Consider the following 26,811-nt stretch of genomic DNA (forward strand, 5'->3'; position numbering starts at 1 on the left):
TGGATTTTCGCGGGTCGCGAATTTTTTCGCAGATTTTCGCGGGTCGCGAAATTTTTCGCGGATTTTCGCGGGTCGCGATTTTTTTCGCGGATTTTCACGTGTAGCGAAATTTTTCGCGGAATTTCGCGGGTCGCGAAATTTTTCGCGGATTTTCGCGGCTTCGTGATATTTTTCGCGAATTTTCACGGGCAGCGAAATTTTTCGCGGATTTTCGCGGGTCGCGAAATTTTTCGCGGATTTTCACGGGCAGCGAAACTTTTCGCGGATTTTCGCGGGTCGCGAAATTTTTCGCGGATTTTCGCGAGTCGCGATATTTTTCGCGAATTTTCACGGGCCGCGAAATTTTTCGCTGATTTTTGCGGGTCGCGAAATTTTTCGCGGATTTTCGCGGGCCATGAAATTTTTCGCGGATTTTCGCGGGTCGCGAAATTTTTCGCGGATTTTCGCGTGCCGCGAAATTTACCGCAGATTTTCACGGGCAGCGAAATTTTCCGCGGATTTTCGCGGGCCGCGAAATTTTTCGCGGATTTTCACGTGTAGCGAAATTTTTCGCGGATTTTCGCGGGTCGCGAAATTTTTCGCGGATTTTCGCGGGTTCGCGAATTTTTTCGCGGATTTTCACGGGCAGCGAAATTTTTCGCGGATTTTCGCGGGTCGCAAAGTTTTTCGCGGATTTTCACGGGCAGCGAAACTTTTCGCGGATTTTCGCGGGTCGCGAAATTTTTCGCGGATTTTCGCGGGCCGCGAGATTTTTCACGGATTTTCGCGGGCCACGAAAGTGAAAGGGGCTCTAAATGGACGTGAAATTTGAGGCCTCTATCTCTCATAGTTTCCGAGATAATCGACTTTAAAGATTTTCAGACACTTTTATGAATTGATCGCGCCAGCTCTCTTAACAACCGCCCCAGTCATTTGAATTTAAACGCATCATATCCAAACTCACCCAAAATCCCATAAAACGATCTGGACCATTCTAGCAGTCTGAGATGAAAGTGCACTGGCCAATGAGATGTCAGCACGGCTTTAGTGTCCGAGCTATAAAAGCCGTTGCGCGGACTACTCAACTCTCTTACTCTTATTCTTCTCTTATTCTTATTCGTACCCGAATCTCTTACGCCCAGAAATTTAAATTAAGTTAAAATCAGTTGAAATTTTTTATTAGTTAAAGAAATACAATTGTTAAAGTGAAAAAAAGCTCTTTATTCGCGAGTGACTGTGCAAACAACTTCTACTTGTCGACAGACCATTTGGCCCTTCTCTACTCCCACGAGGACATCATCCGGAGGAAAAGAATTCGGTCAGCTTCGACCCGAATTCTCACTTTTCCTATATTTCCAGGTGTGTTCTAGTGATCCACGAGGCTCCCAGCCGCTTCCCGGAACTCGTGCTAACTCTCATATATCTCCCTCAGGCGAATATTCCCTTCACTATTGGCGTCAACATGCATTTCTCATCCAATTTTTTTCATTTCCAAGTGAAATTTTGTACATAACAAGCGTCAAGGAGGCTCCAAATTGATGAAAAGTTTGAGGCCTCTATTCCTCATAGTTTCCGAGATAATCGACTTTAAAGATTTTCAGACACTTTTATGCATTTCTCATTCAATTTTCCTCATTAATAACGATAATATGCTTCATACAGTTTAAGAATTATTAAACGAAATTTGCATTATTTATGTATAAATATCGTCCGAGTTTGCTACAATCCAAATTTACAATGAAGGAATCGCACCTCTATAAGCTGATCTAGGCTTATCACTGGCTTTTTTAATGTATTGTAAAATTTTTAAATGAAATTTTCATGAAATATTAAACAAATCTTGTGCTTTTGTATAATTAATTTTTGACGAAAATTGCTTCTAGTGTGTAGACACCATAAAAGTTTGTGTAAGAAAAAATGTTGTAGAGAGAAGTGAGGCACCTTTGAAAGTGGGACACCTTTGAAATTGGGATTTTTCACCTATGTTTAAGTGGAACTGAAAGGTAAATGAAGGAAAAATATCGCATGCTGTGCGAAATGGTCTTAGATGAAAATGACAGCGACTCTCTGCGAATTAGCCGTTTCCCGATTCACAATCGATTCAAACTGTTTTATTAATTACTCAAAAGATCACCCAAAATAGCTAAGGAGTAAAAAAAATATTTTTAGAATGAAAATTAATAACCGGTTCAGAACCGATTGGAACCCATTTATACACCACTTAAAATAATGCCCCAAATACACATTAGGAGTAATATAATCGAATTTTGAATAAAAATAGTTATCGGTTATAATCCGATTAATTACAGCACACTCTCGCTAATTCAATTCTTTTAAGTTCGGGCTACTTTTGAAATCGGATGACGACATAATTTCAGAAGATTTTCACAAAATTCTTAATTGTTGACTTTTTCATGTATAATTATGGTTATCGGTAGAAGCAAACGTGCTCAAATTTGCCATGGTTTTTCTTAGATATGTTATGATTCTCCTTTTTTAAGGCTTTTATATAGAATTTATGATTATTACGAGTATAGATGGCAAATTTTATGAAATTTCACGCTTTTCCGCCTATTGTAGATGGAGACTAAGGTGAAATTTCATGAAATCTGCCATCTATAATTTCAAGTATGTAAATTTAATAACAATATGTGTGAATAAAAAATCGTTGAATGTCAAACAGTTTGATGCCCGAATATCTGTCTAATTATTCATAAAATTTCTCATACAGCACACGAGTCTTGTTTTTCTTCTCCTCCGCTATCGCAAAAAACTGCCGGCGTGCTGAAGGTCCGAGAGAAAAGAAAAGAATTATGAAAAATGCGACAGAAAACCATCCGTCATCTTGTAGCGATTTGCTGAACTATTTTGAGTAGAATTTCTCAAAAGCTCAGAAAGCCATCAAAAGTTCAAGAAACTTTCCTATTTTCAGTTCAATCCGATTGCAGAAAAACTACTGGGAGCTTTTCCAATTCTATGGTACCACTGAAAAGCTAATGAAAAGTAGATATGTGCAAAAATAATTATATATTCGCGAAACTTCATTTCCTAGGCATAAATTTGTGACGAAAAATGTATTTTTTGAAACAATTTTCAATTGAAAAATATTTGGAAAATTTGTTCTAAAAATGTGAAAACTGCGACAGTACTTCATAGAGCATGTCTTTCCTATAAAAATTATAATAAATTGCTAAAAAAAATTATCTCTTTATCTTAAAAATCCTAGGACTAGTTACACTTTCTTGGGGGCCTGTTTTAAGAGGGTACCGAAGTTTGGAAAATTTTATCACAAAAGGAAAATAGTTTTTCCTAAAAGCTCAAACACAGTTCGAAAGATACTGAACAACACTACCCCAGTTAAATTTTCAAAGGCATACGTCAAAAATTGTATGTGTTATTCAACTGTTAATTTTGCATATTTGTATGGAGACGCCATATTTTCACTAAACTTAAGCCTTAGAAAACTTATTGACTAGCATAAATTTGGTGATATTTGGACCTCTCAAGAATGCATTCACCAGATTTACCGTTTCTGGAGTGAAATTTTCATAGAATTGACGTGAGTGGACCGAGATTGAGTGGTGAACTGAACTCTTTATTTCGACAGTCCCTATTTATACAGTACATGATACAAATATTAGTACCGTTAGGTATTGATTATTAATCCAATACACTACATTGTCCCCCTTCTAAGAAGGACCTATCACTTTTAAAAGGACTTCTTATAAAAAATCAAAGTTCTAACGTCAATTAAATTTCAAAGGAAGTTAAATATTAAATATTTCAATCAAGTTCAAAGTATCATTAATTCAGTCTAAATTTACGTTACGTTATATTTTAAATTTTACTTTACGTTTAGTATTGAATTTATATTTTATAATTTACTTTATTCTTTGGTCGAGAGCTTCGTCTTACAGTTACAACAGGTGGTGTAGGCTCGGGAGGCGGTGTAGGCGATGGTTGTGTATCATCATCGCTGAAGACATCATCTTCACAACTCACGAAGTCGCTTTCATGCGGTTCTTCATCTTCTAAGCATGATGGCATTGTTGGTAGAACTTTAGGTGTTGATGACGTATCCTCAGGTAACTTCAATGATGTTGGAGGTACCACAAAAGTTGTGTGATACTTCTTGAGATGATCTCGATGAACAACTCGATGTGCTCCACTAATCGCGATGATCCACGTGACTCTGCTGTTTAACTATCCTAGCCTTCATCCACTTCCTCACATGATTGTTGTAATACAGTCTTTCCGTACAGAAGTAGAGTTTGGCAAAGAGAAAAGCCATTCGAAAATCTATTTGAAAAGTCAAAAAAGCAACTTTCTTACTTCTTGATAATTCCGCAAGCTGGCTGAAGTACATTCTGTTTGAATGTTCGAAGAGCTTAAGTGTCAAAATGTGATGATCTTCATATTATTGTGAGGAAAAAACAGAACAGCGATGCTCACTGTTCTTGTCCCATTATTCAATCACTCCATAATCACTGAGTAACTCTTGTGCCAGCTATTTAGTGTGATATTTGATAAATTTTCCTCACCTTATTCGAAAATCTAGTATGAAAATTCGAAATTGAATTTGAATTCTTCGAACATCAACGACTTTTTGTGTAAATAGAGTTCTATTTACCTTTTATCTAAGACACTATTGGAGAATCAAAATCTACTTCTGTTTACACCCAGTATGTCCTCCCCCTTCTTAAATGAATCTTTCTCCTCAAAGAAAGAAAGAGAGGAATACAGAGTAAAGAGAGGATTCTTCCTTCCTCTCTTTACGGAATTTGGTTGCTGCTGTGGTGGTAGTTTGTTTTTTTTGGATAGAATATTGTGAGCAGGGTTCGAGGTTTGTAATTCAGCATCAAAGAGTTTGGCTCAACTCCTGTCACAGTTGAAGGTGTGTTGTTAAACCTATAAATAAAGAACAACAATTTACTCTGGACCGACATATGATATTTTTTTATTATCATTCATATATTTCTTTAGCGCGGATTTCACACTCTTCACTCCACGTTCCGCTGATCCATTCGACTGACTGTGGTAAGGAGGGCTTTTAACATGTTTTATTCCATTAGCCTCACAAAACAATTCGAAATCTCGTGACTGGAATGGACTACCATTATCAGAAACCAGTATCTTTGGCAAGCCAAAAATACAGAAATTGCTTTTCAAGGCTTCAATGGTAGACTTAGAATCAGTCTTTTCCATGATCTTTACATCAATTAGCTTCGAAAAATCGTCCACGATTATCAAGAACGTTTTATTAAAGAGGTGAAAAAAAATCTATATGAACACGTTCATAAGGCGATTTTGTACTAGTCCACTTAGTTAAAGAAATATTTCTCGGTTGCGGAGACAAAGGCTGGTAAGTTTCGCAATTTCTTGCAAGATTTTCGATCGCTTTGTTTATCCCTGGCCACCAAACAGTACTTCTAGCAATCAATTTCATGCGTAGGATTCCATCATGTCCATCGTGAATTACCTTGAGAATTTTATTTCTCAGACTTTCTGGAATCACTACACGAGTTCCGAGGTACACGATCCCATGGGACTCTGACAATGAAAGCATGTGCTTCATGAATGGCAATACGTCACTTCGATTCTTCAAAGAACCATCCCTGGGAAACCCATTTTTAACGAACTCGATAACTTTACTTAAAGTTTCATCTTTTTGCGTCTCACGAATTAACTCATCTTCATTAATATTTAATTCTCCTGTTATGTCTGCAAATTTTATAAAATTTTCACTCACACCCGTTCCTTCCTTTTCCGGATTTCTAGACAAAAAATCAGCGTTTGTATTTAAGGAGCCCTTCTTGTAAACAATCTTAAGATTGTAACTTGACAAAAATATTGCCCACCTCTGTATCCTACTTGCCGCTATTGCAGATGCTCTCATATCGGACCCGAATAGGTGTCTGAGAGACTGATGGTCTGTATAGATGGTGACCTCACGCCCGTAAACATAAGGATGAAATTTCCTCAGGGCGAATACCAAGGCCAAACCCTCTTTTTGTACTACACTGTAATTTTTTTCTGCGGCGGATAACGTAGAGGAAACCATCATTATTGGTTTTTCTTGCCCATCGACTATATGCGATAGCACGGCACCTACTCCTACGTTAGACGCATCTGTCGAAATTACTAACGGAAGATCCGAACGATAGTGTGTGAGAATGGCGTCTTCAGACAGCCACTTTTTGCTTTCTTGAATACTCGGACATCATTTTCGTGTGCAAAACATCAAAGCCTCCCCCTAAAAGTCAAGCTATACGGCTAATAAAAATTATCAAATAAAATTATTAAACAAAAAGAAACAATACAGGTTTAGAAACCTCTTCAAACTTTTCCAAAACACATTCAAGTTTCTTCAAATTCCCTGCCTGTGAAGAATTTCCTTAAAATTTTAATATTTAAATGAAATTATTTTTCCCTGTCACATTGAATGCAATTTCACGTTAAAAAATTGTTCATTAACTCTTTTTTTTTTAAAGTTTTGGGGTTTCTTTGTATTGGGTGTGTATTTCTACTGTAATTACTAAAAACACATGCCACGTCCATTTTGTTTCTTTCTCATTACCTAATACATATTTATCAATGAGTCAAAGCCGTAGCTTGATAGAAGCTTTTCATATTCGTCTGAATCACTAGAATTCCTTAGCTTAATATTCATATCACCCATGATATATACATTTGGTGACTTAAAGTCCCTCAGGCATGTTTCTAATTCAGATAAAAAATCTGATATAGGGAGTCTATGAAGACGGTATACGCATAATAATGCTAGTAGTATTGTGTCGCCCCTTCCTACATCAATACATAAAGCATCCGAAAATGCAAAAGTGACCGGGAGAGCCCTACAAGTTAGATTATTCTTAATGTAATTAAAGACTCCTACTGATGTATAAAGATCATTGCATCTGTGCATCAATTAATAACCCGTCAAGTTATACAAATCCACCTCACCACACTCAACCCATAGCTCAGTCAAGCAAATAATATACAGTACAAAATCTGCGGTTCCTAAAGAAGCCACAAATAAATCAAATTTTTTTCTAATACTCCTGATATTTTCAATTACTATAGAGCAGTGCAGCATTTGACCGTTTACAAGGGTTAACGCGCGTCCAACCGGGTCAAGTTTTGTAAGACTGTAGTATGAATACCCCTCTTATGAGATAAAGGGCTAACATAGTGCAAATTGCTAGACTTGCAATGAGCAATGTCCAAAATGAGTGCATGCACCTCAGCTTATGCAAGCTTGCATTAAGTCCCCAAATAAAACTCTTTTGTACGGAATTATGTAGAAGAGTTGGATAAGAGCGTGGAACGAATAAACACCTTAAGAGAATGAAGTGTGTTTTACTCAAGAACTTTTTTATTATTACATGGCGATCCTGCCAGCTCAACTAGAGTTTTCGCGAAAAATAGTGAAATAAGTTATAAAGTTAGTTTAACTAGTGAAAAGTGAAAGACAATGCAATTAATTAAAATAATAAAATAATAGCACTTGTTTACAATTGAACGTTATCACTTTTAAATTTAAAGCTTAATGAGCAATTCATGATAGTATTTCATGTATGCTTGCATGCCTGCAAAAGTTGCAAGTGAAAAAGTTTAGCAATGGTGGTTGTTTACCGTTGGAGGTTAAGTTCCGGGGTCTTTGTGATAAAAATCCATGAGGAAGCACGTTTCTAGGACAGTGGCAAGTAAAAAAATAAAAGTTTGTGAGTGTAGTCTTGAAGGAGGAGTGTTCTAAATATATCATTAGTGGAAGAAAAAGGCAGCAGTTTCAAATCGTTGATCCGTTCTCCCGGATTGAGGAATTGTTCCAATTATTTCGCATATTTTCCAGGTAATTCAGAGATCAGGGAATCTATTCCATAAGAGCAGGGAATTGGCTAACAGGAGAAATTGTCATTTACTTTAGGTAATTGAGAGTGTTGGCGCCAACACAATCCTGAGCGCCATCAGCGCCAACCGATCGTGCGGCGAGCACTGAAATAACACCGAAAAGTGAACCCTAATAAGGTAAGGTACTCTCTAGTCGGCCGTTTAACAAGTCGGCCACTATGTGTTCCTCAAGTCGGCCGGTGGAATTATTTATTCACATTATATAATTTTGCAATATTATTCCAGGAGTTTTATAACATCATAAGGTCAATAATTGTATAAATAACACAAATGACCGAGAATACAAATGAAATTAGACACAAAACATTAAAAAAAATTATTAAAAGTCAGAGGATTCAAATTTACCTTAAGCAATATTGGTCATTTTTCAGCATATTTTGATGTTCTTTATAAAATTCACGACATTTTTTCACAAAGAGTTATTCGATTTATTACCTGTACAGATTACTTTAGCAGTCAAATTTTGAGTCAAACCGCAAGTTGAGAACTTTAACTAACTCACTGTGCAATAAATTTATTTTCATTATTGATAAAAATATTAATTTTTTGTCTTAAATGTGAAGGTGTGAAATTTTAAAGCCATGTTCCTCAATTCGGCCGGCTAATACTATTAGTTCATCTATTCTCTGCCAGACGGCGATTTAAACATTTATATTTGCTGTTGAGTGTTTTGCGCACACGGAATCTCCAAGTGAGTATATTTTTCTTAATTTCTATTATTAAAATACTTGATGTGCACAATAAAAAGAGAGTATACTTGCAGAATTGCCTACTACTCTTTAATGTTCTGCAGAATTTCAAACATCTGTGTGCTTTTCTGAAGAAAATAGGTGAAAGTATAGTACATAACCTCAATTTCTGTCTATTGTAGGATGCCCGGAAGACGAAAGATAATGAACTATGACCAGACCAGACTAAAAAATGCTTTGGAAGCAATCCGAAATGGTACTAAGTCTATTAGAAGTGCGTCTAAAGCATTCAAAGTTCCTAGAGCAACATTGCAAGATAAGCTTTCCTGCAAATCCCCAGAGGAAAGATGGGCTGGAGGGAAAACTTATTTTACGAAAGAAGAGGAAGATGATATTGTGAAGTGGGTTTTGAACTGTGCTGAAGCAGGGCAACCAGTTACCAAAAACCATCTACCCGAGACCGCAGAAATGCTTTGCAACGCAGCAAAAAAAAGAAACGCCATTCAAAAATAACAGACCTGGAAGAACTTGGTACAGGTCCTTCATGCGAAGGCACCCTATTCTGTCTGAGAGGATTTCCCAAAATCTATCTACTGCGAGAGCAGAAATCACGAAGGAAGATATCAGGATGTGGTTTTCGAAGGTAAGTGATTTTGTTAATTGACTTTAATATCGATAGTAAAATGCTCATGTTTTGTTTCAGGTGGAAGATTTTCTCATTAAAAAGGATTTAATGAATATAGATCCATCGCGGATTTTCAACTGTGATGAAACTGCCATGTCCACACCCTCCACTCCATTAGCCGGATATCTTGAATGGCCGAAGAAAAAAATTGTTGACAGGGAAAAATGTAAGAGAGCTGAAGGACCACTATCCCTAACAAACGGAGAGTGGATTGAAAAAGAAAAGCAAAAAATAAGAGAAAGGAAGGAAAAAGAGAGAGAGAAAGAGGCGAAGAAAATGGAGCGGCTCCGTAAAAGAGCAATAAAAGAAGAAGAAAATCAAAAATGCTCAAAACGACTGAAAAAATTAAAAGGTGCTAAATAAAAGAATAAAAAGAATTTTTCCCTTACAATTTTTTGTTTTCTTAAAATTACTATTCTTTAAAGGTTTTCTTTCTTTCTTTCTCAATATCCTTTTCTAGTCCGTAAAAACATTACGGGCTTTTAAAATTTGAAAAATGGGTGGCCGACTAGAGGAACCCCAGGTGGCCGAGTAGAGAAACGCTTATATTGAAGTGGCCGAATTGAGGAACACTCTACATTTTTAAAACATTTTAATTTTTTAATAATCTAAAATTATTTTATCTCCAAATAAAGTGTACAATCAGATGGACAAAGATCTATACTACAACTTAGGGTGAAAATTTGATCAAAACAGGCAAATTAAATGTCCTTTTACATAAGTTTTTATAAAACCCATCTGTTGACGCCACACGGTCTTGGCGCCAATTGTGAAGGGATATTCACCTGAGGGATAGATGAGAATTAGCACGAGTTCCGGGAAGCAGCTGGGAGCCTCGTGAAGCACTTGAACACACCTGAGGGATAGATGAGAATTAGCACGAGTTCCGGGAAGCAGCTGGGAGCCTCGTGAAGCACTTGAACACACCTGGAAATAGAGGAAAAGTGAGGATTCGGGTCGAAGCTGACCATATGTTGACGCCACACGGTCTTGGCGCCAATTGTGAAGGGATATTCACCTGAGGGATAGATGAGAATTAGCACGAGTTCCGGGAAGCAGCTGGGAGCCTCGTGAAGCACTTGAACACACCTGAGGGATAGATGAGAATTAGCACGAGTTCCGGGAAGCAGCTGGGAGCCTCGTGAAGCACTTGAACACACCTGGAAATAGAGGAAAAGTGAGGATTCGGGTCGAAGCTGACCGAATTCTTTTCCTCCGGATGATGTCCACGTGCAGCTTGAGGGGGGCCAAATGGTCTGGCGACGGTGGAGAACTTGCACAGTCACTCGCGAATAAAGAGCTTTATTTCACTTCAACAATTGTATTTATTTGACTAATTTAATTAATAAAAATTTCAACTGAATAACTTTAAATTTATAAGAGATCGTTGGGGTAAGAGCGTAAGTGTAAGAGTCGGTAAGAGTACTTGCGTAAGAGAGCTGGGCAGTTCGCGCAACGGCTTTTATAGTCGGGACACTGAGGCCGTGGCGACATCTCATTGGCCAGTGCGCTTTTATCCCAGACTGCTAGAAATGCATAGATTGGTTGATGGGATTTTCAGTAGGATTGAGGATGATGCGTTTGAATTCAAATTAGTGTGGCGGTTATTAAGAGCTGGCGCGATCATTCTCCCCCCGCAATTGAGCTCCTTGGGGTTCAATTGACTCCGAAGGTGGTAATCCTTCCACCGGTAGTTTGGAGATTTTGGTGACTGATCGTTTGAAGATGGAATTGGCGGTTCGGATCGTCACTACACGAACTCGTCCATCGTGTCCTGGATGTGTCGCGACGATGCGTCCCAGGGGCCACCTCATAGATGGCGCGTTGTCCTCGTAAACAACGACAATGTCACCGGGAGTGATGTTTGGAAGTTCTGTGAACCATTTCGTTCTTCTCTGGAGTGCTGTGAGATACTCCAGCTTCCATCGTTTAGAGAAGTGTTGAGTGAGTTGCTGGCATCTTTGCCATGCATCCAATCGATTGTCTGGAAGTTGAGTGAGATCCGGAGAAGGCAATTCCGTGAGTGGACGTCCGACGAGGAAGTGCCCAGGCGTGAGGGCTTCTGGATCCGACGGATCTTCAGACATCTGGGTGACCGGTCTGCTATTGAGAATAGCCTCAATCTGAGCGGTGACTGTGCAGAGCTCCTCAAATGTGAGTTTTTCATTCCCAACAACTCGACGAAAATGATGTTTCATGGACTTAATTGCTGCTTCCCACAGGCCACCATGGTGTGGAGATTTTGGTGGCTGGAAGTGCCATTTCATGCGGAAGGAAGCAGTGGCAGCAATGAGTTCATTTCGGGAATCGTCATGAGTGAATAGGCGTTGGATTTCCTTGTCCGCTCCGACAAAATTAGTAGCATTATCGGAGTAAATGTCGGAAGGACAAGATCTCCGTGAGATAAATCGTCTGAGGCAGGCTATAAAGGCATCGGCAGTGAGATCTGAGACTACCTCACAGTGTACTGCCCGTGTGGACAGACACACGAAGACGCATACGTATGCCTTGACCAGAGTTTGACTTCTACGTTGACCGTGTCTAATGAGAACAGGCCCCGCAAAATCGATGCCCGTGGCCAGGAATGGAATTGGCTTGGACATACGTTGCTCTGGTAAGTCTCCCATGAGTTGAGTTTGGAGAGGTGGTTTGACTCTGCAGCATCTAATGCAATCTTTGACAACTTTGCGACAGATTCTTCTTCCGGACAACATCCAATAATTTTGTCGTAAGGAGGCGAGCAATAATTGAGGCCCTGCGTGATGAAGACGGAAGTGTTCGGATCTGGCAATACTGTATGCCACTTGGCCCTTGTTCAAAAGGATGGGAAAGCGTGCTGAATAAGGCTCACTCGAGTGCTGGAGTCTGCCTCCAACACGTATGAGTCCAGTGACGTCGATAAATGGTGTGAGTTGACGGATGTGTGCAAGTTTCGAGCTTCTTGAGATGCTCCCGTTTCTTATCGCCCCATGTACATCACCCAAATGCTGCTCTTGATCCCACTTGAGTACAATCGTTTGTGCTTGGAGGAGTTCATTGGGAGTGAGAGGACCAGTGATACGAGGAATATCTCGGGAGGGAGTGAGAAAGCGGCGCGAAATTGCAATCAATCGGGTCAATTCAATAAAGTCTGAGGATTCTTCGAGAGAGCGGGCCAGAAAGGAATTAGTAGGAACTGGCTGTGAGGCAGTGACGGTGCAGTAGGTAGTTTCTTGGTCAGTTTGGTCAGGATTAATGTCTATGAAGGCTGGAGGCCATTGAGTCTGAGTATTGGCAATGAATGGCGGTCCTGACCACCAGAGGTCAAGAGTCATCAATCGTTGTGGATTGGCACCCCTTGACAAAACGTCCGCAGGGTTTAAGTGTCCAGGGACATGTCGCCAAGAAGTCTTATCTGTGATCTGCTGGATTTCTGAGATTCTATGAGACACAAAGACATCGTATTTTTCCGTAGTGGTATTTATTTGATGGAGGACTATCAGAGAGTCGGTCCAGCAGTGATACGAATTGACAGAAATGGCTGATAAAACCTTGTGAAGGAGGCGAGCGCCTAATACCGCTCCACATAATTCGAGACGAGGAATTGTTAGGGCGTGTAAAGGAGCAATACGAGATTTGGACGTGAGTAATCTCGAACATCGGTTACCTTGCTCATCTTGGGTTACATAATAGATGGCGGCTCCGTACGCATACGAGCTACTATCTGTGAATAAATGGAGCTCAGTCTGGGAAGGGTTTGGAAAGGTAGAGATCCATCTTGGTATGGAAAGAGATGAGATGAATGTAAGATCCGTGAAAAAGTCTGAGATTAGATCTGACAATCTTTGAGGGAGTGGTTCATCCCATTCCACTTCGATCCTCCAGAGGTCTTGAAGGATACGTTTTCCTACAATTATGACTGGACCTATGAGGCCGAGTGGGTCAAATAAAGAAGCTATACCTGAGAATGTAGTGCGTTTGGTATTTATTTTTGGCGTTTGATGAGTGAAGTCGTATTTAAAGGTATCTCCCCCCACATCCCATTGCATTCCCAAGGCTCTTGTCCTTAATTCGGGTAGGGAAACTCTTTCGTTAGAGCCTTGTAGTTGACAAGAATCGGGCAAGATATTTGGGATATTGGACTTCCACTTAGCTAATGTAAGTCCAGCTTCTTGAGTGATGGCGATAAGTTCCTCTTGGGTTTTCTTAGCTTCTAGTGGTGAAGGAAAGGATGAAAGGCAATCATCCACATAGAAGGATTCCAAGAGGGTTTTAGAAGCCAAAGGGTAAGTATCGGAGCCTTCAATGGCTAATTGGTTAAGACAACGAGTCGCCAAGAAAGGCGAGGAGGCGACTCCGAAACAGACACCTTTCAATCGAAAATGCTGCAATTCATCGTCGGGTTCGGATCTCCAAATTATTCTTTGGTAATCGCGGTGAGGAGGATGGAGTAGGAATTGAGGGTACATCTTGGTAACGTCGCATGAGAGAGCGACAGCACCCAATCGAAAACGAAGAAGGATGGAGACAAGATCCGGTTGTACTACCGGTCCAACCATCAGAGTGTCATTTAGGCTAAGGCCTGACGAAGATTTAGAGCTCGCATTGTAAACCACGCGAAGCTTGGTTGAGGATGAGGACTCTTTGACCACTCCATGGTGAGGGAGATAGTAGGAGGGTCTATCGAGTTCTTCCGGTGGGACCTTTTCCAAGAAGTCTAAGTCTAGATATTCTTTGAAGACTGATGCATATTGTTCTTTCAGGGCAGGATTTTTGGATAATTTCCTCTCCAGACGGACAAATTGACCAATGGCATTGGTTTTGTTGTCTGCGAGGCGTTGGACATTAGCCTTGAAAGGCAAGTGGACAACGAATCGGCCATCTTGGTTTCGGGTCGTGGTACGAGAAAACAGATGTTCGGCTTCCTCCTGTTCCTTGGTTGGTGGACGACGTTTGGGATGGTTTCGATTTCCCAAAACCTTTTTAGAGTGGAATCAATGGAGGATAACGTAGTTAGATTACAGATGGAATCATCGGGGCTAGAACCTTGGTTAGGAGTGTGTTCTCCCATGAGAATCCATCCGAATTCTGAACCCTTGAGTTTGGGTAGATTGGGACCTAGGAAATAGGATTCATCTCGTTCGATACGAGCGAAGATTCCTCCTCCAATTAATAAGTCAACGGGTTGTTGGACGTGCCAATTGGGATCAGCTAGGGCGAGGTGTGATGGTATTGGAAATTGTTGTGAATTTACATTCCAATTAGGAAGATTTCCTGTGACCTTAGGGACAATGTTGCAGGTCATGTTATAGAAGTTTCCTCCCATGTGAGGTGCGATATGGACATGAGTTTTGTGTTTGCCTGTTGAGCGCCTATCCAATACTCCCCCAATGTTGAATTGAGAATTGTATTTGGATAGTTTGAGTCTCTGGACAAGAGAAGTGGTGATGAGGTTGGATTGTGAACAATTGTCCACCACAGCGCGGCAGAGATGTTCGACGCCATTGGTGTCAAGAATTTTCACCACAACAGTGCCTAAGAAGACTCGAGGGTGGTCCTCGCGAGGGGTGGAGAGAGAAGCGAGGGTGGTTGCATTATATTTGTTGTTGGTATTGGAGGTCGACAGACCAGGGGATTTGGTGGTGACTTTGTCGTCAGAATTTGTCGGCACTTCCTGTGCAGATGTATTGGTTGTTGGGTTTTCTGCGGAAGTGTCCGTGGACTTCGCTTGTTGGGTAAAGTTTGTTTTTGTTGTTGTTTGAACAACATTAAAGGAATCATGCAACAGGGAATTATGTTTGGAATTGCAACTGGCACAACCTCTAGCCTTGCAATCTTTAGTGTAGTGAGTGTCTGAGATGCAGTTTCTGCACATTCGGTGCTTTCTCACCAAGCTGAGGCGATCGAGTGGGGAAAGTGCCTTGAACCTGAGGCACTGGAAGAGTTTGTGGCTGTTGTTGCAACAAGGACAATTCGAGGACGAGGTAGCATTGACTAAGACGGAAGTCTTGGTAGGTTGGGAGGTAGATGGCTTGCCGGTGGATGACTTGGGCTTGGTGGAGGATTGAGAAAAACTCTGAAGCTCCCGGATGCGATCAATAAGGAAGGTATTAAATTCCTGGAAGGTAGGAATCTTTCCTTTGGTTTCACGAGACCACAATTTATTGGATTCTGGATCTAATTTCTCCTTGACAATGTATATTACCCAGTGGTCGCCCCCAGTGAGAGAGAGAGATTTGAGGGATCGCAAAACGGAATTTGTGGTGGCATGGAGTTCGCTCAATCTTTTGGCTGATTCGATAGTGATTGGAGGAAGGGAAATGAGACGTTTCATAAGGGCATTCACTATGCTGGAGGAATCATCGAACCTGTCAGTGAGTGCTTGGCAAGCTGCATCATAATTTTCATCGAATATGTCCATATTCTCAATCATACTTTTTGCATCACCGGAAGTGTAGGAGAGAAGGTAATGCATTTTTTGTACCTTACTTAATTTGGGATTGTTGTGGACGAGACTGTTAAAGAGATTTTTAAAGTTTGGCCAGGCAGCGAAATCGCCTGAGAAGGTTGGAATTTGGACAGGTTCCAGTTTGGTAGATTGATATTGAGAAAATTGATTCTTGGAGAGAGTCTCAATAAGATCTGTTAATTTGGAAAGAATGTCTGGGCTTTCAGGGAATTTTCTTTCACTGAGAAGGGCATCACTGACCCTTTTGTTGGTTTCAGTCTGAGACCGAAGAAATGCTGCAAACATTTTCTGGATGTCAGACATTTCCTCTTTCCCTTGCAATGCCTTTGCCTCATTCTCGCTGGCCTGAAGCTCTTCATCTACCCATCGCTGCTCAAATACCTCAATCAAAGTTTCTAACTTATTTTCGACTTCTGTGGCTCTATTGAGAGCTGTGTTAGGATCAAGAGGGTCAAGTGTGGAAGCTTCGTCAGGGGTATTTATGATCTGTTTAATTCTATTAATAATAGATTGAGCAGTCTCTAGGTTATTTGTTAAATCGTTAAGTGTAATTGAGGTACCTAATTGATTGAGTTCTACGTTCTCTACGTAGTCAGTGAGGACATTGAGTGCAGAATCGATAGCTTCTACACTGGAAAAAATCTTAGGTTTTTTGCTCGTCATTTTGCTACTGCTTCGGGTTGGAATTTATGGAGAGAAAGGGTATTGAGCTTACGCGAGTGATGTACAATTTCGAGGGAATAATTTGAGAAATGGGAGGGACTAGCACTGATTGTATCGCGTGTTCACTTGATTAGCACTGGAATGAGTAAATGGAATTGACTCACGATTTTGCTGAGTGTACAATCAGGTGCTTTTTGTGGTGCCCTTTGGTAGTGTGAGTGTGATATCCAGAATCGAGTAGTGTAGTCTCTGTTTTTCGCAGATAAGACCGGAAAGACGAGATGACTTCGAGGAGGTGGAAAAGCTCAGGCTGGAGAAATTGGAGAATTCCTATGCGGCGCTGAACTGGATGATGAGTTGATTCTGAACTCTTGGAGAAAATGCTGGCGGACTCGGGTAGTAGGCAAGCCTCAGTCCAAGACAGGAGAGACTACAGTTGGGCCCAGTCCTAGGCAAGAAGGACCATATGTTGACGCCACACGGTCTTGGCGCCAATTGTGAAGGGATATTCACCTGAGGGATAGATGAGAATTAGCACGAGTTCCGGGAAGCAGCTGGGAGCCTCGTGAAGCACTTGAACACACCTGAGGGATAGATGAGAATTAGCACGAGTTCCGGGAAGCAGCTGGGAGCCTCGTGAAGCACTTGAACACACCTGAGGGATAGATGAGAATTAGCACGAGTTCCGGGAAGCAGCTGGGAGCCTCGTGAAGCACTTGAACACACCTGAGGGATAGATGAGAATTAGCACGAGTTCCGGGAAGCAGCTGGGAGCCTCGTGAAGCACTTGAACACACCTGGAAATAGAGGAAAAGTGAGGATTCGGGTCGAAGCTGACCATATGTTGACGCCACACGGTCTTGGCGCCAATTGTGAAGGGATATTCACCTGAGGGATAGATGAGAATTAGCACGAGTTCCGGGAAGCAGCTGGGAGCCTCGTGAAGCACTTGAACACACCTGAGGGATAGATGAGAATTAGCACGAGTTCCGGGAAGCAGCTGGGAGCCTCGTGAAGCACTTGAACACACCTGGAAATAGAGGAAAAGTGAGGATTCGGGTCGAAGCTGACCGAATTCTTTTCCTCCGGATGATGTCCACGTGCAGCTTGAGGGGGGCCAAATGGTCTGGCGACGGTGGAGAACTTGCACAGTCACTCGCGAATAAAGAGCTTTATTTCACTTCAACAATTGTATTTATTTGACTAATTTAATTAATAAAAATTTCAACTGAATAACTTTAAATTTATAAGAGATCGTTGGGGTAAGAGCGTAAGTGTAAGAGTCGGTAAGAGTACTTGCGTAAGAGAGCTGGGCAGTTCGCGCAACGGCTTTTATAGTCGGGACACTGAGGCCGTGGCGACATCTCATTGGCCAGTGCGCTTTTATCCCAGACTGCTAGAAATGCATAGATTGGTTGATGGGATTTTCAGTAGGATTGAGGATGATGCGTTTGAATTCAAATTAGTGTGGCGGTTATTAAGAGCTGGCGCGATCACCATCCTTAAGTGGCCGACATACAGCCCCTTACCTTATTTCCCCTCTTTGTCAATGCTTACTTCCGCAAAAAATCCCCAAAGAATCAATGTGCAAAGTGCAAAAATTAAATAAATCCAGTGAAAATCCAAAAGACCGTGAGTTTTTATTGTGAAAGGTGATTCGTGGATGTGCTGCCAGTTGTTCCAGAGAAGCGGATCGCGCCGTTTTGTCCTCCGGCCGAATACTAAGGCTTTATTCCTTCTCTCAATAGGTAACCATTCACACTGAAGACTCCCAAGGGGGATACCTTCTAATCATTTGGTTAATTCCTCCCAATTAATAGGTATTTCACATACACTTGGTCCTTCTTCGTCAACCAGCAGAGGCTACCCCCGGCCAGAATGGAAGAGCAACGCCGCTCAGCTGTCCAAATTCGCAGTGGCTTCAAGGCAAAGGCTACTCGTATCAAGAAGATCATTGAGAAATACGAGTCTGACGTCACGCTGCTAACACTGGGTACAGCACTCGCTGAAATTGAGCACAATCTGAATCTCCTACCCGAATTACGTCAGAAATTTGAGAAAATTCAAGAGACCATCATTCAATTGACGGAAGATTCGGAAGAAAGGGAGGCTGAAGTCAATAGTCTTTCCACCATGCTCGATGCTTTTGATGACAGCGAAGCTCAGTTAGTCAAGCTTCGCGAAAAGGCGGTGTCAATGAAGGGTAAAGACGACAATATTCGAGGAATGTTCGAGTTCATCAATGCCAGGCTCGATGAATAGCAGATTCAGCACGAAGTAGAACGCAGATTGGCGGAAATGAGATACAAAGAGGATCGAGAAGCTGAGCTGAACAAATTTGTGGCTACATTGAACCTTTTGATCTCAGAAAACCACTCCATTACGGTTTCTACACCCAAAACCAGGAATGCTGATGCATGTTCAGCTGCAAAATTAGAAGAGCTTTCTGTCCCAGAATTTGATGGCAAATATACTGAATGGACAACCTTCCGAGATATATTCCCCGCAATTATTGACCAAAATGAGTCCCTGAACGACATCAACAAGTTCTATTACTTGCACAAAGCGTTGAAGGGAGAGGCAAAGTCAGTCATACTCTGAAAAAAAAAGTTCGTAAAAATTTGCAAAAGTTTGATAAAAGGAGTTGAATTTTGGGGGTAAAATCCGAAATACCAAAAAATCTTGTCGAATGGTGATTTTTGGTTTGTTTTTTTGTTATTTTGACAAACTTTCAACAAATATTTGCAAAAAAGTAACAAGATTGGATGTATTTTTTAAACACAAATCCAATTAACAAACTTTTGACAAGATATTTTGCTTATTGGGTTATAATCAGAAGATGGCAGCACCGTTTATGCAAATGTCACTTCTATTACGCTATCACATGTGTTTTTTGAAGTTCCTGGAAAAAGTTGTGAAAAATTAAGAAATGGACAGTGAAAGTGGTGAAAATCTAGTTCAGGATCTTCTAAAAGACTGGTGTGAACAACGAGAAATTCCAGAAGCTTATCAGTATTTACATGGTAAGTGAAATTCAAATAAATGAGAATCATGAACACTTAACCTCACTTTGCCACATTTAATTGGTCACGACAAATCAGTTTCTTTGTAATCCTTCCAACATTAATCAATTAAAATTTAATTATTTTCCTCAAATCATTGCAAAACACTTTTTCCAACTTCTTTGCTTTGGTAATTGTATAGAATTTCCATTCTATAAGACCTCTTAAAAATAAGAGACAAAAGACGGTTGGATTTTGAATATGCATGGAGGGAGAGAGAAGGAGGAAAAAGTGGTGAATAAGATCAGCTGGAAACAAAGTAGGGGAATGAGGGGGAACTAGTATGGGAGTTACGTAAGACTTGATTTTGCACAGAGACGTGAGGAGAAAAAGTTACAAGTTTATTTTGTGAATTATAAATTAAATATTAGTTCAAACTACAGAAAAACGACAGTGACGTAGAGTTAAACTGTGTTCAGTCTAGTAGTGGAGAAGTTGGTGTAAATAAATAATTGGTGAAGGGAATAATTGTGTTTCACTGCCTCAGTGGATTTGATGAAGGGCATTTGGCAGTCATCGAGGAAACATCTTCTGGAAAATCCAGCCGCCTACGTTCCGGATCACTGTTGAAGACATGTACTAAAAGGAATATATATTTCCAGGTAAACTGGGCAGGAAGAAGAGGGTATTAGATATCACAGAATCCTATCACAGAGAAATTATTGTTTACCACAGGTACGTGAATATCACAAACGGTAGAAGGAAGCCCAAGAAACACACAGTCCCTGACAGATTTATAACACCACAATATATTTATAGGTAATTCTCCACAGTAATCAAGAAAAATCTTAAGATTGGCGTGTTAAAGATTTACAAAAAATGTGAGTCCGGGAACTACAATTTTCCTGTTTTTTTTTTTTTTGTTTTTTGCGAATTTCGCGTTATAAAGATATTTTTTCTCTATTAGCGGCGAAATTTATCCTTCTTTTTTTTTGCAGAAAAAGGAGTGAATTTGTCATTTCTGAGTCATCTAACCTTGGGTGACATTGATGAAATTCTTCCTGCTGGCGCGGTAAAGGTGCTCTTTCGAATGCAGTGGCAGAGGTGGATGAAGGAACACTATCCACCATCTGAATCTTCAAATCTGCCCATCTGCAATCCACCAACCACCTCTAAGTGACGCCAGCAGTGGGAAATAATCGAGCTGACAGAGGTCTTGAATACCCCGCACGGAAAAAAATTGATTGAGACATCAAAAAATTTGGATCACTTCGAAAAGAGGCTTGGTAATGCACTCGTTGATATTATCCTGGACCACGCTGAGGAAACTCATGTAACTCTGCCCTGCAAATCGATGCAGATTATTGCAGAGGACATCGAGAAAATCTTTCCACCCGAAAAAAAGGTGAGAATAAAGATTGAAAATAAACTTTAATATATTTTCTTGTTAAGAGTATATAATTTCTTTTCTAAAATTTATGCTCCAGCAAATTTTACAAATTAGAAAAAATATAGATAAAAATGATGCAATTGCAAAAATGTTCTATTCAGTGATCTTAGTTTTAAGAATACAATAATTTCAAACGGAAATATGATTAAGCTACAAAGCAAATATTATGAAGTACAAAACTTTCTAATTAATCAAAATGAAGTTTACATCATAACAAAAAAAAACTAAGCTGTGTATTTGATTCCCACTTTAATTCATTATCTTGCAGAAAATATAATGTTCAAATCCTTAGCCTACAAAAATGTACTGATTTTGAAATGTTTCAATATTATTATAATAACTATATCAAATATTTGAAATAAAGACTGTTTTTTAAAGTTGAAAACAATATTTTTTTTACTTTTTCTACACCAGCTGCATTTTCTACACTGTCAAGATTTTAACAAAACTTTTGTTTTTGGGGTGTAATTTCTTAATTTAAAAATATTCCACAAAAAAATGACAAGATTTTGTCAAAAGGATGTTAAATTGGAAATTATCAAACCTTTGACTAACCTTTCCAAACACTTTTGTCAAAAGTTTGTAAATTTTGGAAAAACAAACTTGTTGGTTAATATTAATCTCCTTTTGGCAAGAAATCAGTTGGCGCACGATTTTACAAGATGTTTGTAAATTTCCATATAAAGTTATCTCCTTTTAACAAATTTTCGACAAGCGATTTTTTTCAGAGTAGATAATCTCTCAGTAACAGCAAAGAATTACAAAATTGCTTGGGATATGCTGATGGAAACATATGACAACGTCTTGGTGATTGCAATGAGTCACGTTCGTGCCTTCATGAATATTCCGAAGATGACTGAACCCTCCGCCGAGACCACAAGACGCATGTACAGAACAGTGACGTCATCAGTACAGGCATTGGATTCCATGGACATCAAGGAGAGAGACATTTGGTTGATTTATCTCATCTTGGAGAAATTAGATCCTGAAACTAAGGTCTTGTGGTCAAGGGTTGTCTACAATAAAATTCCAACTTGGACAGAATTTGTCAGTTTCCTTTCTAAACGCTACAAGACCATGGAAGCGGTCATCACTTCCAAGACAGAGAAGCCAGCCAAGAGGACTGAGATGAAATCCAAGCCACCAAACAAAGCAGCACCGAACTGGTCAGCAAACCTGGCGGCAGCGACCTCATCGAGTCAAGGTAATACAGTTACCAATGTCCATTCAACCATTCCATGCGCTTGCTGTGGAAAATCAAACCACCGCACAGTCAAATGTTACAAATTTCGTGGACTGAATGATACAAAACGTTTCGAAATTGTGAGAACAGCAAAACTGTGCATTAATTGCTTGGATCCAGGCCATTCTGTGAATAACTGCCAATCCTCAGCATGCAAACATTGCGCGGAAAAGCATAGCACTTGGCTCCATTTTGCTTTCCATCCGGAAATGCCATCAATTCAAGATGCAGCATCCGCCAACTTGGCATCAATCGAGACAAACGCAGTTACTAACACAACGGGAACTCAACCCACGCCGGTACCAGGAACTTCTTCTTCTCTGAACTGTACAGCTTCATCAATTGTACCTAATGTATTGCTGGCTACTGCTGTAATCTACATTCAGACCGCTGAAGGAGACAAGCTACCATGCAGGGCAGTCCTCGATTCCGGGTCCCAAGTCAATATCATCACGGAGAAGATGTGCCAATTGTTGAAACTCCCCAAGAGGAACTCAAATTGCCGTCTTGAGGGAGTAGGAGCTCAAATCTCACCATCTCGCTTTCAAGTCACGGTGAACTTTAGCCCTAGAGGATTCAGCAAGTGGACACAAACCGATTGCTTCGTCCAGACAAAAATTACCGGACTGCATCCCGCAGTCGAAATCCCAAAGGCATCCTTACCAATTCCATCAAAACTTGTGATGGCTGATCCTCAGTGGTACCGTCCTCAACCAATAGACATTCTTATTGGGGGCCAGCATTATTGGGATTTGGTCTTGGATCGCACAATTCGCATGGGCCCTGGTCTTCCAGTACTCAAACAGAGCGTATTTGGATGGCTCGTAGTTGGAGAAATCGGACCGATTCCAGCTGCTCAAGAGTCAACTCAAAGTTGTTGCATGACCACACTGGAAAGTATCGACAACACTCTGAAACGCTTCTGGGAAATTGAGGATGCAGCAGGTCCAGCGGAAAGAAAAGATGAAGATGAACAGGCTGAAAAGATCTACCAAGAAACTATTACTCGAGATGAGACAGGGAGATTCATCGTTCATCTGCCCTTTACCCAAAGGGTACAAGACTTGCCTTCAAACAAACCAAATGCGGCAAGACAGCTCTATTTCTTAGAGAGGAAGCTCAGAGCATCTTCAGACTTGAGAGCCAAATATGAGGGAGTTTTTGCTGAGTACCAAGCTTTACACATTATTGAAAAGGTACCGAAGGATGAGATCGATCGCAAGGCCTATTATTTACCATACCATGGGGTGTACAAGGAGAGTTCCACAACGACGAAATTGAGAGTGGTATTCAACGCCAGCTCCAAGAGCAAGAACAGTCTAAGTCTGAATGATACACTCCTGACCGGGCCACTTACTCAACCGCCATTAATAGAAACACTTTGGAGGTTTCGCCAACATCAATGGGCTTTGACATGCGACATCACCAAGATGCATTTGCAGTTCTTGGTGACACCAGAGCAGAGAGATTACCATAGATTCCTCTGGAGAACTCACAAGTTAGGCGAAGTTGAGGAATATCGATTCCGAACCCTATGTTTCGGTGTTGCGTCATCACCTTATTTGGCCACAAGATCACTGATGCAGCTAGCCTCTGAAGATGGAGACAAATTCCCAGCAGCCCAGGAAACAATTCGTTCATCATTCTACGTGGATGACTGTTTGGTATCAGCAGATTCCATAGAACAACTCTAACAAATCAAGAGCGAATTGATAGAGCTTCTGGCTGGTGCTGGCCTACAGCTCAACAAATGGACATCCAACGCGCTCAGTCTTTGCGGTAGCGGGCAAACCAAAGATGTCACCGCAAATATAGCTGATAATGAACCAGTGAAGGCCCTAGGCCTGCTGTGGAACCCACAATCTGATCAATTTAGCTATAAACTTGCAGAAAACATCAACTGCAATCACCCTACCAAACGTCAAGTGCTTTCTCTCATCGCACGGACATTTGATCCATTAGGATTTATTGGACCGGTAATGGTGAACGCCAAATGTCTCATGCAGAATCTTTGGCAACTCAAGTGTGATTGGGATGAGGAAGTCCCGGAATCAGTGCTTAGTGAATGGATATCATTTCTCAAATCCTTGAGATTCATTCCCAACATCAAAATTCCGCGGTGTATATCCGAATTCACCCAAATTTCCAAACGGGAAGTGCACTTATTCACCGATGCCAGCAAGAAAGCATATGGCGCAGCCATATACATCGTGACTGAAAACTCTTCAGGATTCCGATCCACCCGGCTTCTGACTGCTAAGTGTCGTGTTGCACCACTGAAGGTCGCTACAATCCCATAGCATGAGCTGTGCGCTGCTGCACTGGGTTCCAGGATCTTGAAAGCTGTGTGCGATTCCTTGAACTGTCACAACCACTACTGCTGGACTGATGCTATGATTGTGTTGTGCCAAATTAGATCACCCGTGAAACGTGAAGCATTTGTTAAGAAGCGCCTGGAAGACATCCTCAACAATACCAGGGCTGAAAGATGGCATCACGTTCCTACCACACACAATCCAGCGGACTTGATTTCAAGGGGAGTCACGGCAGAACAGTTAGATGAATCCTCCCTCTGGTGGAAGGGGCCGGACTGGCTCTCAAAACCCATCGAGTACTGGCCAACAGAACCTGAAGGTCACCAAGAAGGATGCCTACTCGCAACCACGGCTCAATGGCCCGACATACGTGAGTATCTATATCAAAAATCTAATTCGTTTTCTCGTATTCGAAGGGTCATAGCATGGATTTTGCGATTTCTGAGCAAAATCACGGGGAAAGGTACTCAGCAATCTGGACCGTTACTTCCCGAAGAAATTCAGAGGGCAGAAATTGTACTGGTGAGGCTGGAGCAACAGGAGTTGCTCGTTGATGACATCAAAACATTATCTGGCCCAAAGAAGACACCAGTGAGCAAACAGCTACGTCATCTTCAAGTCTTTTTGGATGACGATAAGGTTATGCGTGTGAAAGGGCGGTTGGAAAATGCGAATGTGGATGAAAATACCAAGCAGCCCATGATCCTCCCCAGTGGACCGCTGGCCAAGATGATTCTACATCATGAGCATTACCGTTTACTGCACGCAGGCCCTACCCTTATCATGACAGAGATTAGACGCAAATTCTGGCCTATTTTTGGAAGACGTTTACCACGAGATGTCTATTGGAGATGTGTCATCTGCAACAAAGCCAAATCTCGACCTTGTAAACAGCTGATGGGCCAATTACCGACACCTCGTGTCACCCTGACTCGACCATTTGCCTCCACCGGAGTGGACTTTGCGGGGCCCGTGCTTGTCAAGGCAAGTAAACTTCGAAAAGCACCCGTTCAGAAGACCTATCTGGCAGTATTCATCTGTATGGCAGTGAAGGCCGTGCACATTGAGGTTGTGGGCGACCTCACCACCGAGGCTTTCTTGGCTTCACTCCGCCGATTTTCTGCCAGAAGAGGAACACCCAATCATGTCTACTCCGACAACGGGACAAACTTCGTCGGGGCTGCCCACTACCTGGGGAAATTTCTTGCAAATCCAGCCAACCAGAATGCCCTCATTGATGCCACCTCCGGAAACTCAATCACTTGGCACTTCATCCCACCTCGCTCTCCGCATTGGGGTGGGCTCTGGGAAGCTGCAGTGAAGACGCTGAAGTATCACCTGAATCACGTCATGGGCACAACCGTGCTAACCTATGAAGAGTTGACGACTGTTACCACGCAGATTGAAGGAGTTGCAATATACCCAAGTCATCAATGTTCTATTGGTACACTTTGGTGTCATGAGTCAATGATCTATCTATTGGTAAACTTAGTGATGTAATGTGACTCTGTATAAAACCAGTGTATTAATGAGAAGAGATTCATTAAACGTTCTACCCCGAACCAAGATGTTTCATTTTGGCAACACCAGATATTTCATGGCGATCCCGCCAGATTGTGAACAATAACTAATTGATATAAAAGTAGTGAAAAAAAAACAATCAAAACTTATTTAAAGGAAAAAAAAATACTGTCAGTGAAAGTTATTAAAGTGAAATTCTAAATTCAAAACTATAAGAACTGAAAGTGAAAATCAATAAGTGAAAATGGGAAAACCTGTGAGCAAAGAAGAAATAATTATTGCACAAACATCGAATGGCCCAATAGAAGCCAGTGCGTCAATGGACAAAAAGTGGATGAAATCAGATTTTCTATTGGTGATGATGATTATAAAACTTGCTATCATCATACTATACATAATGTGGAAGGACTACAATAAACGTATGAAAAAGAGGATCATCCAGCGTATAAGCAACCAAGCTGATGGAGGCAAGCCTACTACCCTTACAATGACTGTTTAAACTGGAGAATATTATCAGCACTTCTACAAGCACTTGCAGCAAAATTTTTACATCATTCCCTCAATTCTCATCACGTACGCAATGGATCATCCACCAGATCACCAAACACACAAGTAAAGAGCACATATGGAAGAATTAAAGCAGATTAAAGTAAGTTTGGAAATAATTTTATCAAATACTAAGAAATCAGTGAATAAAACATTTACGAAAACTTATTTGGAGAACAAATTGCAAGAAATAGAAAGATTTAGAACTAGAACACAAGAAATAGTTGATTTAAATAACAGTAAAAAGCTTCCTGCGTCTGAAGGAATCCCATTGCAAGTTATAATAGACGAAATTTCAGTTCTTACGATATCATGCAGAAATTTTTTTCAACTTAAATTAGACTCACTCACATTACTCA

The 26,811-nt window shown here is 40.9% G+C and overlaps 3 protein-coding genes across 3 annotated transcripts; 2 read left to right on the plus strand and 1 right to left on the minus strand.

Moving 5' to 3' along the window:
• Positions 1-10,871: 10,871 nt before the first annotated feature.
• LOC129808901 (uncharacterized) lies at positions 10,872-15,577 on the minus strand. Its single transcript, XM_055858805.1, has 3 exons — positions 14,266-15,577; positions 13,205-14,071; positions 10,872-12,967 (listed from the first exon to the last, which is right to left on the minus strand). Exons 1-3 carry the CDS (start codon positions 15,575-15,577, stop codon positions 10,872-10,874), a joined length of 4,275 nt encoding a protein of 1,424 aa, XP_055714780.1.
• Positions 15,578-21,604: 6,027 nt separating this feature from the next.
• Positions 21,605-23,764, plus strand: LOC129808902 (uncharacterized). The gene has a single exon (XM_055858807.1). The coding sequence runs from the start codon at positions 21,605-21,607 to the stop codon at positions 23,762-23,764; it is 2,160 nt and encodes a 719-aa protein (XP_055714782.1).
• A 699-nt stretch (positions 23,765-24,463) lies between these two features.
• LOC129808903 (uncharacterized) lies at positions 24,464-25,885 on the plus strand. The gene is made up of 2 exons (XM_055858808.1): positions 24,464-24,755; positions 24,849-25,885. Exons 1-2 carry the CDS (start codon positions 24,464-24,466, stop codon positions 25,883-25,885), a joined length of 1,329 nt encoding a protein of 442 aa, XP_055714783.1.
• Positions 25,886-26,811: the final 926 nt, after the last annotated feature.

The sequence above is a fragment of the Phlebotomus papatasi genome, unplaced genomic scaffold, assembly GCF_024763615.1.
Source record: "Phlebotomus papatasi isolate M1 unplaced genomic scaffold, Ppap_2.1 HiC_scaffold_189, whole genome shotgun sequence".
NCBI lineage: Eukaryota > Metazoa > Arthropoda > Insecta > Diptera > Psychodidae > Phlebotomus > Phlebotomus papatasi.